The sequence below is a fragment of the Indicator indicator genome, chromosome 3 (assembly GCF_027791375.1).
Source record: "Indicator indicator isolate 239-I01 chromosome 3, UM_Iind_1.1, whole genome shotgun sequence".
NCBI classification, from domain to species: domain Eukaryota; kingdom Metazoa; phylum Chordata; class Aves; order Piciformes; family Indicatoridae; genus Indicator; species Indicator indicator.
The window spans coordinates 22,834,179-22,848,186 of record NC_072012.1 but is presented as its reverse complement, the minus strand read 5'-3'; the positions used below and the strand labels follow the sequence as shown (position 1 = coordinate 22,848,186).

Here is a 14,008-nt window from a genome sequence, read left to right as displayed (position 1 = left end):
TTCTTCAAATGTTGTTGTGAGCTGAGTCAAAATACCTTGGAGTTCTAAATTAGAACAGTTTTGAACTTAAGGAAATAATCCACATGTCCAAACTGAACAGACTTCTGGCTAAAGAAAACCTGTGATGAAACCAACTATAATTATCACGGGATGCAAGTCTTTAAAAGGATGGGGTGTATAGAAGGAATTTGCTGTTGAAAAGAGCCTACATATTTCTATACTGAAACAACCCCAACTTTCTAAGTCCCCAACTGCATTCTGAGCCACCTAAATGTCTTTAAAATAAGTACGGTTATAACAAGCTCCCAAGATAAGAGAATGAAAACATTAAGCCAGAAAATCTGCTTTTCAAATTTGTTTCAAGTAGTTTATATGAAATGAATACAGGCAGCTTGTGGGAGGAGCAGGCAAATGGCTTGAATGTATTACCTGTGTAATTAAATTCCAGTGGTAAAAGATGCATTATCAGTGTTTTTCCTCCTTGATTAGTTCTTTTCTAACTAAAAAAAATGGTAGTCCTTGGATAATTTCCATAGGTTGAAACAGAAAATATTTTAACATCATGTTAGAATTGACTTTAATATTCTAAGATTAAAGATTTATAGATATATTTTCCAAATTATGCTAGTTAAATTGAAAAAGACCTCTGAGGAAGAAACTACAAAAATTCTTCATAATTAATTTCAAGTTGAATTTAAAAGTAGTTGTTTACTTTAGAAAGTTTTAGTCCAAATTATATTGTCTCAAATAGATTTAAGAGAGGTGTTTTAACAAGTGTTGTTTTAATTTAGGTGAAATGAAACTTCTTGTAGCCCATGAAAAACCTTCAGGTTTGAAGCACCCCTGTCGTTCTCCATCATAGCTTCAATTTGTGAGCTTTTAAGCAAAGCCATATTTTAATACTTTATTAAGGCTCTTAATTATTGTCATTCTGCTATAAAAGGTACACGTAGACTCCTAAGATAAAAGTATTTGATTTGAACATAGCTCTTACTGTTAGGATAGATGAATATTTATCCTTTAATACATCAGCATTTCTTATTGCATAGCTTTTAATATCATCTTTGTCTGGTTTTCTGGTGTAGATTTTCCGTTATGTAAATTTAGATGATCTGGCAAGGTGTGCTCAAGTTAGCCAAACATGGACGCTGTTGACTCAAAACAGTTCATTATGGAGTGATGTAAGTAAGATAATCATTGTCAATATTTTATTTCTATTTTAGTAATTTTTAAAAAGAGTGAGCAATGCTCAATATCTAGGATAAAAGTTTTACCCCAAAACACAGTTAGTTCTGCTTAGGTACATGCATGAAAAAAACAGAAGCAACTCAAATGAAGGTTTGTGTGGTATGCCAATGTAAAAGCACAACAACTGGAAGAGAATTTGCCATTAAGGCCTGGATATATCCCACTAAGTTTAGACAGTAAAGTGGCTTAGGCTCTCTGGATAACCTGAACAGGCACTGTGCAAGGAGAATGTAAACTCAGTTACAGGCACTCTGAGACTCCTTGTATTTGTTCTAGAGAGACTCTTGTCATTGCTGGAACAAGCAGTGCAAGCCAGCTCACTTCTATGCTCATGAACCCTTGGGTTTGTTGAGGTGTGTCTCCAGCACACGTGAGAATATCCAAAGTACCGCCTTGTTTCTTCTGCCCTAGCAGACCAGTTCCCTAGCATGTGCATTCCAGTCAGCTTGCCTTCTGGCACACATCATGTTGTCATGCTAGCACGAGCTGTTTGGGGCCACATCTGAAACACACACTCTGTCTTTGCCTTGAACTTAAAAATGCAATCACACTGCTCACTGCTGTTGCCTTCAATAGTGGCATGAGGCTTCAGGTTGTGAAGGAATACCTCAAGGTTCACCAGTCCTGGGGCAGTGGCTTAAGACTGACTGTGGCACCTCAATCAGTGGCATTGTTGCCTCTGTATTTGTGCCTCATATATAGCTGTTTATCAGCAGTACAAAGAAAGATTAAGGCCATATTTTTTCAAGTGTCATATTTTGGGCCTTCAAGTCTGAAATTACAGTCTGAAATATCCTCTGCATTTTCTGCATGATCCTGGAAATGTCTAATTTGACAAGTATCTTTTTTTGTGGACCTGAAAGTTCATAATGATGATGGTGAGCAAGGAGGTCATTTCTCTCTTTTCTCCAAGAGCTGCTCATGTTATGAGAAGGCAGAAGGGCTGCTCTGCAAGGGCAGTCAAGCTGGAAGCCAAGAGTGCTAGAATGACAGGCAGTGCTCCCTCACTGTCAAGGGCACAGCCCCCAGAACCTGAGCAAGGAATACTGAGTGTATCTAGTGAGAATAACCAAGATTAGCCACCCACAGAAGCTGCCAGTCAGCCTTGTAGTGAAGAGGCATCCCCAAAGTCAAGTCAGCAAGTGAAATCCATGAGTGAGAGTCAGGGTCAACTAAGCACATGGCTGGACACTGACATGCCTAAAGTGTCAGTCAAGCCAAGACTCAGGGTAGGGCACGAACTTGAAGAAAGCTCCGGAGGCCTTAATGAACTATCAGGCACACCCTGATGAGGCTTATCCAGTTCTTTCACACAAAGAACTGTTGTCACAATTCTTGTCCAGGGTTGCACTGCTGCGCCGTATAGGGGCAGGCCTTGAGCTCTGGTAGCTAAATCCCAGAGGAAGGAAGAGGTTGCAGAGCCTGTTGGTGAACACAAGGCCTTGATACTAGGCACCTCTTCCACTTAAAGAGATCCTTTTGGGATTCAGAAGGTGAGCAGAGTTGTATCCTGTGAATCTGAGAACAGATCTGGACCTGAGTCTCCCATATATGCTGTCTGTCCCCCAAGTGAGACATCGGCTCTAGTTTTCAGGTAGCTGGAGGCCTGTATCTGCCCTCTTGGCTGAGGTAAAGAAATTCCGGAGGGCTTTACAATGCTGCTGTCTGGCAGCTGCTTGTTCTCTGTGTGAGTTTCTTTAACTTTCTGGTGTACTTAGCCATTGTGTATATTTTGGAGATTCTTTGCTCAGACTGGAGTTGTTGGACGTACTCTGGACACCTAAAAAGCAATGCAGTGCCCAGCTTGTAGGTGCCTGGAGCCTTTATTATATTTAGTTTTAAGTTACTGTGATGATCTTTGTGGAACTAGTATTAAAACTTCTGGTAATTTTAATTTAAGAACAACATTCTAATAAGAAAGTGAGAAAACAAAAGAAGTTTTGAACCCCTGGCTTCCTGGTACTGTGACTGCTTCCAAGCGTTCTGCATAGTGTTGATTAATTTTTCAAAGTATTTGGGTAATTAACTTGTGTTATGAAATGTACAATAAACATTTGTAATGTAATGATGAACATTTTGCATGTACTACTGATTTTATGTACTGAATTATATACCAATTGTTTACATTTTTAGATCAATTTCTCATCAGTGAAGAATAAAGTTCAGGACCAAACAGCAGTACGTGTTTTGCACAAGTGGCGTCCATATATATTACGTCTGAATCTTCAAGGCTGCTCTTCTCTTCACTGGCCCACCTTTAAAAGTATCAGTAAGTGTTACATATATTTCTTAAATTTTAATTCACAGGTTCATAGATTGCATTGAGTTGGAAGGGACCCTAAGAGGTTATCTTGTCCAACCCCCCTCCAATTAGATCAGGCTGCCCAGGGCATTCTCTCTTAAGACTGTGTCTTCACTTTGTGCTTTGCTGTTGTCCTTTCTTACTGCCTATATTCTTCTCTCTATGTCCAGCCATAATGAAGCAATGTGGGTATGAGATCTGTAAAATTACTCTGAATGCAGCTCCGCTTCCTTTGTCGCAGCCTCCAGGCCCAGTGATGTCCACTTGGCTGAAACAGCTCAAATGCCATAGACTTTCAGACAGAACCACCTGGAGCAGGTTGCCTGGGATCATGTCCAGACTGCTTTTGAGTGTCTCCCAAGGATGGAGACTCCACAGCCTCCCTGGGTAGCTATGCTCAGTCACCCTCATAGTAAACTTCACACTGCAGGCTTGGGGCAGAGTGGCCGGAAAGCTGCCTGCTGAAGAAGGACCTAGGGCTGTTGGTTAACAGCTGGCTGAACATGAGCCAGCAGTGTGCCCAGGTGGCCGAAAAGGCCAGCAGCATCCTGGCCTGCATCAGGAGTTGTCTGGCCAGCTAGAGTACGGAAGAGATTGTCCCCCTGTCTTATTACAAATAATAAGTACTTGACTGTACTGCCAAAACAGGATCCTCCTGGGTGTAGAAAACCATCTTAGTTCTCCCTGATAATATGTTCAGAAGTACATGTGGCCATGAGATCAGAAGTTAATTCCTCTGTGACAGCATTTTGCAATAGTTTCAGTTCTGTAATCTTTCTCTCAATGCAGTTGTATGTTCCACTGAGCAGAGAAGGGGGAAGGCGGAAGAAAAGCCTTTTTGATCAAGTGGTTCAGTGCTAGCTGTAAAAGTGTACTTGGTGTGTTAGGAATTACCTGCATCCTAACTGTTATGCAGCCATTTTATCACAAAGAGTGTTAAAGTATCTTGGTAGTATTTTCGTGAGGAAAAACTCTTCTGCTGCAACTAGGCAAGGTCCCAAGAAATTCCTGGCACAACTTCAGAATTTCTCAAGCAGGAGAATGTTACTGATTGACTGTTTTCTAGCCTACACTTTAATTGAATGCAAATGCATAACAAGGAAAATGAAAATGTTTTTATTTTACAAACAGAAGTGTATTTTGACTATAATGTATTTGTTAATCAGATGATACATGACTGAAAGCGATGCTGCAGCCTATAACAATGCCAGCGTGTTTTCTTTTGTTTTAGAAAGTGACTGTAACAATGGGTGAGAACAGTTTGCTCTCTAGAGTGGTGATGGAGAAGAACAATTGGCCAAGAAGAAAAAGTATATTTGATTATGGTCTTGGCTTTTAAATCACAGGATAAAATAACATGCTTAATGATATCAGCATGCAAGTTGCTTAGTGAAACAATGTAATATTATAATCAATTTTGGCAGCTAATAAAAGGAAGCAAGCCAAAAGAGATCTCACACAGCCATGTCATCTCCATTCTGGAGGCTGTGCTTGGAGATGTAAATCCATTTTAAGATTTTGATCTCCTTATGTATTTGAGTACAAAAACTTAAACTATAGTAATGTTTATCATGTTTAGAGCTAAAAACAGGCAAAGAACAATTAAGTTCTGTATACACCTTGCCTGTTCTATCACAGTGTTCTGTCACATCCTATAAAGTAGAAATAATTAATTTAGAAGTATCAGCATTGGTTGCATCAGTGTCATAGAATAGAATCACAGAATCATCCAGGCCAGGAAGGACCTCTGAGATCATCAAGTCCATCCATTTTGCCCACTCCACTGAGTCTGTCACTACACCACGTCCCCAAGCACCAGATTTATACAGCTTTTAAAGACTGAGGGGTGGCGATTCGGCCACCCCCCTGGGCAGCCCATTCCAGTGCCTCACAACCCTTTCCATGAATTTTTTTTTTTTTTGTTAATGTCCAGTCTAAACCTCTCCTGGCGCAACTTGAGGCCATTGCTTCTTATTCTATCATTAGTTACTTGTGAGATGAGACCAGTATGTTGACTGCCATCCATTTTCATTTATCTTGCAAATCAAAGACATTACATTTATGTATCTACAAACATATTTTCCATTTTTTGTTGATAATTTATGTTTTCTTAGGCTCCAAATCAAAGATTTTGTTAATTTTCATCTCCTCAGTGCAGTGCTATTAATTGTAAACATCTGTCAGTTGCTTATTTAGATTAATAACATTAATAACATTAATAACTGTAAAAGCTTATTGATCCTATAGAATGCTTGTGCCATTCTTTTGAAACTCTTGTGGGTAGTTTAAAACTGCTGCAAACCCGTTGGTCTATCCTTTGTTAGTGATTGAAAACAATATTGAAATTCTCTGACATTTCTTCAGCTAACAAACTGCACTGAAGTGTCTGCTCAGTTACAGTCCACAGATGTGATGACCCTTTCCACTTGCACTTGCCCAAGCTGCAGTTCTGACCTCATCTTTTTAAACAAATCCAAGATGACAAAGATTTTGGCAGCATGTTTTCATTCTTAGTGGTAAAACAGCAGTGATGCTAAATGGGCTTTAGGACTGTTTGACTAATTGTGTTAAGATTTTTTTGTAAATTAATTAGCTGCAATTTTAAAGAACTGTTTTTATGTATTACAGCTCTGGTGTGCAGTGTGTGCAGGTGTGTTTTATATCTACATGTGAATGGTGCACGATTCCAACTCACACAGTCTTTGGCAAATTGGTGTATTACTGTGCCAGAGAAACATGAGTATATGAGATGCATGGATAACATCTCAGCTGTTTGTGGTGTTACTCCATGCACTCATTGACTCTAGAGAATCATTTGACTTCCATGTGTGACTTGGAACTGTGTTTGAAAGTTGCTGGTCATAGTGCAGGAGCTAAGATTTCCTCTGAAGCTTCTCAAGTGTTTTATTCCCAGTAGTGTTCATAGTATGGACAGACCTGCCCATTTTTCCTGCACCCTGTCATGGCAAAATATGGCACAAAAGAATCTTTTCTGTGTTCCATGTGTGCTATGTAGAGAAAAGGACACTGCTTCTTTAGGTCATCCCTTAAGGCAGCACTCTGTTCAGATGTTGCGTATCAGGAAGGCAGTGCGCTAGCATCCAATGATTTCCTGGGCATGGACAGAGAAAAAGGGCAATCAAGAGACAAATTACTGAAAAAATGGACTTTAAAAGCATACAAAGGAAGAGGAAGGCCTAGGGTTTTCTTTTACACACAGAAGTGTTTGTGGTGTTTCATGGAGGGTGCACTTTACAGTGCATTTTGGAGAAGCTCAGAGAAATGGCAATGAACTCTCTAATGCAAGTATTGACCAACTGTTACTAATTTCCCCCATATTATGCTTTTCAAATATATTTTAAAAAAATTTCTCCTTGGGCTGCCTTCTTCTATACTATTGTCATAGTTTCTTTATGCTTTTCCAGCTCGTACAGTCTTTTCTCAGGGAATTTGCTGCTAGACATTGTCAGAGGAAGGTGTTTGCCTGCATTACCCCTGCCCAATCTTTGCAAAAGCTAAGAATTCACTAAAACCGGCTTCTTTTTGTCGAAGAACTTTTAAACAGTGCATTATGTAGCAAGGAGTTTTATCTTTAGTGACACTGTATGTTCAGCTGGAGCCTTTGGACAGTTCTGTGCCATGGTGTTGGCATAACCACAGTGTTTAATGAATGTACATTCACATAGGCAGTTGTGTGATAGGAGGTGCTGTAATGTGTGTTTCAGAAGTGAGCTGGGCTTTGAGAATGCACCAGCCATCTGGTGAGTGCTCCAAGGCATACTGACCTTCAGTTTGTATGGGCACTGCCATGTTTGGTAATGACCACATCAGTCTTCACTGGTTATCTTCACCTAAAGTGATATTTTGGGATCTGTGTCAAACTGACACAACAACCTAAAACACATCCTAGAAAGACTTTAGCTTTGCCTCTGCAAAACTCAAGGCAAATATGAACGTGTGGAGCTGGGTCTTGGGAACTAACCACATCTTGGCTACTCCTGGTTTTAAGCAGGTCGAGTAAGGAAGAGGCAGAATTATTAACTAAGCAGGAACACCGGTGAATCAGTAAATAGAACCCCAGTTCTGGATTTGACTCCTAAGCAGTATGACGACTGCCGTTCCTGGTTTTCTAGAGCTGTATTTAAGATTTGTCTTCAGTTTGATTTTTCATATACAGTAAAAAACAGGAAACTGATACAAAAATCTTAGAAAAGTTTTCAGGGAATATTTCAGGAAATTGATGGATACAAACCCCTGTCATTACATTCAAGAAGATTGTGTCTTGGTCACAATCCTGCAGTAAGTCCATGTCAACACATAACCTGTATTCAAACACAAGCCAGCTCCTGCCCACTACATTCTGCACATCTGTGTCTATTGATTTCCACTACATAATTTCAAATAGTTGGCAAGGTATTTCATAGGAATGTCCAGAACAAATTGTCATAAACAATTACTCGATGAGGGATGCTGTATAACTAATGCCATTTTGTAACTAACTGCAATAAATGTAAATCTCTGTAGGCAGATAGTCCTACAAACCATCAGTACAATGAACAAGAAATGTAAACAAGGTGGGTTTGTCAGTCAAATATCCCAAGGTACTAAAAACCCCACAGCATATTCCCTTATTAGCCTATCACAGTGACAATCACACCATGCTTTTTCACTGTCTGAACTGATTGTTCTTTGTGTCGTTCCCACTCCTCATCCTCTTTGTCCAGATCAAAAGTTTCTGGATAAGTGGGCAGCTTGTCTTTTGGACACTCCTCATAGTAACTCTGAACGTATTTTCCAACAGACCAGCCTTTGTATTCCTCAGGCATTTTGCACTCAAGGCCATTGTAATGAACGTTGTAGTGATGCTTCAACCAGTAGAAAAGGTAATGAATATTATAATCACATCTCCAAGGATTCTCTCTCAGCCACAGTATTTTCAGGAAGTAAAGATCTTCTAGTACTCCATATTCAAAATTCTGTAAGCTGTTGTTTGATAGATCCAGCTCCTCTAAGTTATTGAGGCCTGAGAAAGCAGCTAGTTAACAGAAAAATAGTTATTAGTACCTTCTAAATAAGAACATTTTCATAATAATACATTTACTATTTTTTCTTTTGCCAAAGGCTACAGAAAGACTTTTCAGAGACTGAGCTTTAAAATATGGCTTGTGCCTTGATAAGTGATGTATTAGTATAAAAATATTTGCATTAGGGGACTTGTGCTGCTGGTAAAGTTATAAACACGGAATTAGCGTGTGTGAAGGGAGAGGAGGGACAGTGAAGGTGAATGAATGCTTGATTTGCTCATGAAAGCCTTCAGAGAATGCTAGGGGTTGGAAGGGACCTCAAAAGCTCATCCTTGAGCAACCTGCTCTAGTGAAAGGTGTCCCTGCCCATGGCAAGGACATTTGAATTGGATGATATTTAAGGTCCATTTCAACTCAAGCTGTTCTATGAATGTATGAAATACAGTGCAAATCATTGCTTCATGAGTCGAGTGTTACGAAAGGTAAAATTTGCACCAACATGTAGATTTTTAAATCCTTTTCCACCATTTATATCTGATAGACATGTTATCACAGTCTATAGTCAATAAAACACAACTCCCTTTCAAATCAATATTTAAATTTACTCTTACCAGGATCAATGTAAGCTATTCCATTACTGTTCAGGTTTAGTATCTTCAGTTCACTGACATCTTCAAACTCTTTGGCGCGTAGCTGTCTAATTTTGTTGTTGGACAAGTCAAGTTTAACTATGTCTGGAGGTATGTTACCTGGAACTTTCTTTAAATCTTAAAAATGAAAAAGACATAACTTGTGTCAGCCTTAGATGATTTTCACTGTTTAGGTATCACGGTTGCATGCCACAGAAAGTTCTGTCAGTCTAGCATTCTTTTTTGTTTTCTTTCCTCTTATACCCACTTCCACTGGCAGTGTGTTTTTTCAACTTCTGAATTCATCAATTTGCTTATATCTTTACTTTTCATGTGCAAGTTTCTCCCTTCATTAGTGCCTGTAGTAAAAGCCTCCTTCTGTGGTCTGTATTTTTATTTTAATAGAACTGTACTATTCATTGACATAGGGGCCAGTTAGGTACTGAAGCTAATATACTGATAAAAGTATGTGTGAAGAGCTTGAAACCAGAGTAACTATAAAAAATGTTCACTGGTATATGGACATCTTCCATAATCAACCCCTGTTGTGCTGTCCTTCATATCTTGTTTTGTGCTGCCGAAAGGTGAAACGTTTTGGGTGTTATCAGGTATAAAAATGCTAGTCGTTGCAGTATTTATAGTAATGTTTGTCATTATACTGCTGTAGCTAGAGTTGTGTAGTGCTTTATTACTGTTTCAGATTTCATGTGTGTTATGATACTTACAGTTACTCTATGTGCAGGCAGTACAGTGGAGTTCTGTCTACCTACCTCTGTGTCCTACCTCTCGGTCCTACTGGCATCATCAAGGCAGCCAAGCCCCTTTCAGCCACCTGTGTGCATATCCCTGCAGTGTTCCTTGCAAAAGAGTTAGAGAAAGAGCAGCTTCTAGTCCAGTGGTAAGGACACATTCTTGAGAAGAGCAAACTGTGGTTTGAATCCTCTCAGGATAATGTTAATAAACCTAATCTCCTGGACTGTGTTTGCTCAATGAGTGTTCTGATCCTGGGCTGTTATTACAAGAAGATGAGTGGATCTCTTATTTAACCATCTTTGAATGAAAGCAAGCAGCTTCTAGATCTGTGCTTAAATGTGTATTGTAAGTGTACTTCTGGAGGTCTGAAATGTCTAATGCATCAGCTGTTCTTGAGGCTAAAGTGACATTTCAGAGCCTCAGATCTGATTTGGAGCAGGGCTTTGGTATTATAAATACATAAATACTTTAACTGCTCCAGCCTGCTCTGGCTGGAATGCTTGCTGCTTGTGCAGATGTGAAAGTTTCAGGGCCTGTTTATCACCAAATTAATGCAATTAATACTTGAATATAGATTTGCAGAGATTGGCAGTACTAGAAAGGAGATTTTTTTCAACTGCTCTTGCAAATACAAATTCTTTTGCAGAAAAGCAAACAGAACGTACATTTGCTTCCAACTTTTGTTGGTTTTTTGTAAGACAGGATCAAGGATGCACGATATCTTCATTCTGAAGTACTGAAAGATGTGGCATATCACTGCTCTGATGAGACAAGTTCTTCAGAGGAGAAGATGCACATGGTTATATGTATTTTTAAGATGCTTTTTAAATGACTTCAGCTGATAGCTGCTGACCTATTGTCCTGTCTTCTTAGAGATACATGGTACTGGTACACTGCTTGTCACTCCATCTGCTTCATTGGAAAGAAATAATGGGTTACAGCTTTTCATGTCATCTTACTGCTTTGGCAACCAATGCATCTTCCATCCTACTCTTGTCTATGTGAATATAGAGAATTCTTTTCCTTCCAGGATTTTAAGTGCATTATACTGCTGTTTCCGATGAAAATTCCAGTGAAATTGTGCATCTGCTGCACAGCAATCGTATGCTAAGACAGTAAATGCAAGGCTTTCATCAAAGATTGCCATGTATTCAGAAATCCCAAATGTCCATGGGATGTCTGCATCCAGCTGTCAAGCATATGCACAATAGATATGATACTTCCTAAAAGATACTGAATATTCTCAATGTGTCCATGCCAGACAGTCAGGAGGTCCTGCACTGACAGACTTAATTCATGAGCTTAAGAAGGAGTCCCTGTACCCTCTAGTACAGTCATGTAGAGGTTGAAGTAACTTTCTTCCTTCATTATTAGTGCTAAAGACAGTAAAACATATTTTAAAATGCTGTAAAAGACTGTGAAACTGCCTGAAGAGCAGGCCATACTGAATGTTTTATGAAGTAGAGAGAAAAAAGTAACATTTTCCCTGCCAAAAATTTTGAGTTGAATATTCTTATATTCAACTCATCCCTTTGATACGATTAAATCAGGAGAGCCAGAAAGTCAGTCCGTTCAGGGAGATTGTAGAAGCCCCATCCCTGGAGGTTTTTAAGGCTAGGCTGGATGTGGCTCTGAGCAACCTGCTCTAGTGGGAAGTGTCCCTGCCCATGACATGGGGGCTGGAACTAGATGATCCTTGAGGTCCCTTCCACCCCTAACAATTCTATGATTCTTATACTGAGTTTTTTTTCAGTGGTACAGTTTACTGGAGCCATAAGGTAATGAGATAATTAAAAACCTATTAAAGATAATTAAGATTACAGTCTGTAATTGATTAATTAAGATCCTGTTTTCAAGGAAAGGTAAAGTAGGTAAACATTAAGAAATTAATAAATGTTAGCCAATAAAAAAGCATAAATCTTTAATAAAAAGTCTGTAGTTGCTACATGGTAGAAGAGAGATAAAAGTGAGCCATAGGAAGGAGAAAGTATTAACAGAGGGAAAAAAGTGAAAAATGTGGGCTGTTTCTTCTGACATGATGACATGATAAACCACATAATCAAATATCAAAATGGTTAATTCTTTATACTTAGGTATTGCCTCCTTATACTGGCTTCTCTGCTTGTCACTGGCATTAAGACCCAGGAATAAGAGCACACAGAGTTGTTACATAAGCGTAAGTCACTGGTAAGGCAAATAAAAGTTTAGCAAACACTTTGCAAGAAACAACTGGGCAAACTATGGTCTGGTATTGTAGCCTGTGCTGTAGAGAAGCTGGGAAAAAAAAACTCCTCTCTAGTTTGTCTACTTCTAGTTATACTTTTCAAATTTGTGATGGTAAAGAATGGCCCTTTTCTGAATTGTTTTGTTGTTTGCTTTTTTTCATCATGGGATAAAATACGGGAAATACAAAGCATGAATAAATGTGCACTTCTGTGTTGCTCTGTGCCCCAGCTGCTTTACCCTTAAGGCTTAACCGTGACTTTTAGAAGCCTGGGAAGGATTTCAGAATGGAATGGATCCAAGTGTCTGAAAAGCATTTCTTGAAGGCACTTCAGTTTTGAAATGTTTGCTTGGTGCTGGGAGGAAGAGCACGAAGGAGGTATTTCTTTATGAACACAAGCATACAATTTCTTCCTTTAGTAGAAGAAATCTTGCCCAGAAATGTGAGGGTGCAAAGACTCTCCTTTGGGCATTGAGAGCACAGCTGCCTGCTCCAGTCCTGCTTCACAGGTCATTTCTGTCAAAGTTGTTGCTATCTTTGTGTTTGTATACTTGGAAGGAGAAAATACACTTTGTTCTTTTCTCTACCACTAAAACAATTTCAGCACAGCTGTAATTTAGGTGTTGAGTGTGTTTATAGTTGTAAAATTAGACTAGTGAGGTGCTGGTCCTTCAACAGCTTGAGTAGGTGCTTAATTTTATTTGCCTTGATTTGTGTTGGATATCTCATACTGGAGCACTAAAGAATTCCGGTCTGTGAGATTTGGACTGCAGAGTAGAGGGAAAACACAGGAAAAAAACCTACTTGTTGCTTGTTGTTATGAGAGAAAAGCAATTAATGGCATTAGTTTAAGTAAAGCAAGTACTAGTATTGTATTAGTATCTGTAAATAACCTGTGGATAGATGTAGTAAAGGAGCAAGACTATTGGAATAATTCCTGGAGTTACAAGGACAGATACAAACCTTTCCTTTGGCAGTTCAGCGTTGGTGCAGGAAATACATACATATGGCACAAAGAGGAATCAAATTCTGGTTTGACAGCTTCAGGCTTCTGCTTTATGTTTTGAGGCTCCTGCCTGTCCTCTTCATTACACAGCTGTTCAACTTTTATCTGCTTTAGCTTTTGATTTTTCAGTTCTGTTGGGTGCACACACTTGGCATAATTTCCCAGATTCCTGTTTGTTGGAACTTGCAGCATTGTAATGAGAGTTTCTAGTTCACAGTTGCAATGCCACGGATTGTCGTAAAGACGCAGGTAGTTTAGACTAGGTGTATAAATGAAAATTTCCTCAGATAAACTCTTAATTTGGTTATGCTGAAGCAAGAGTGTAGTAAGCTTATTCAACCCCAAAAAAGCCTCACTCTCAATTTTGGATATCTCATTCTGTTGTAAATCCAGACTTTTTAATATTTTATACTGGGAAAACATATTGTTCTTCAGTTTACGAATCCTGTTTCTTGCAAGCAGCATGTGTTTTAAATCTTCTGGCCAATCAGGTGCCACAAAACTCAGCTTTCTTTCCTGACAATCTAGATATTTCTCATGAAGATAAGTGTATATTTCACATGGGAAGCCTCTGGCACTGCGCTTAGCAGTGCTAGGTGCTTTCCTTAAGATGTTTTCCCTTCCATGGTTTCTCGGACTCCTGTTCCTTGCCTTCCTACAGTCAGATGCTTTACAAAGAAGGAGTAGTAGTATAATAGTAACTACTTGCATCCTGGCATTCAGCTGGGCCCAAGTATTTTCTATGACAGCTGGAAGAGTTGAAATTTTTGGATAGTCTAAGTCAGTGTTGTACAGATCTGAGGAGGCACACCTGGGGTGTGT

The 14,008-nt window shown here is 39.2% G+C and overlaps 2 protein-coding genes across 2 annotated transcripts in view; one reads left to right on the top strand and one right to left on the bottom strand.

Moving 5' to 3' along the window:
• Positions 1 to 14,008, top strand: part of FBXL13 (F-box and leucine rich repeat protein 13) — a 63,471-nt gene that overhangs the window by 13,994 nt on the left and 35,469 nt on the right. Inside the window, 2 exon segments of the mRNA XM_054399779.1 lie at positions 1,086 to 1,181; positions 3,382 to 3,517. Of these exon segments, the coding sequence (XP_054255754.1) occupies positions 1,086 to 1,181; positions 3,382 to 3,517 (232 nt within the window).
• LRRC17 (leucine rich repeat containing 17) lies at positions 8,182 to 13,897 on the bottom strand. The gene is made up of 3 exons (XM_054399771.1): positions 13,144 to 13,897; positions 9,186 to 9,341; positions 8,182 to 8,585 (listed from the first exon to the last, which is right to left on the bottom strand). Exons 1-3 carry the CDS (start codon positions 13,895 to 13,897, stop codon positions 8,182 to 8,184), a joined length of 1,314 nt encoding a protein of 437 aa, XP_054255746.1.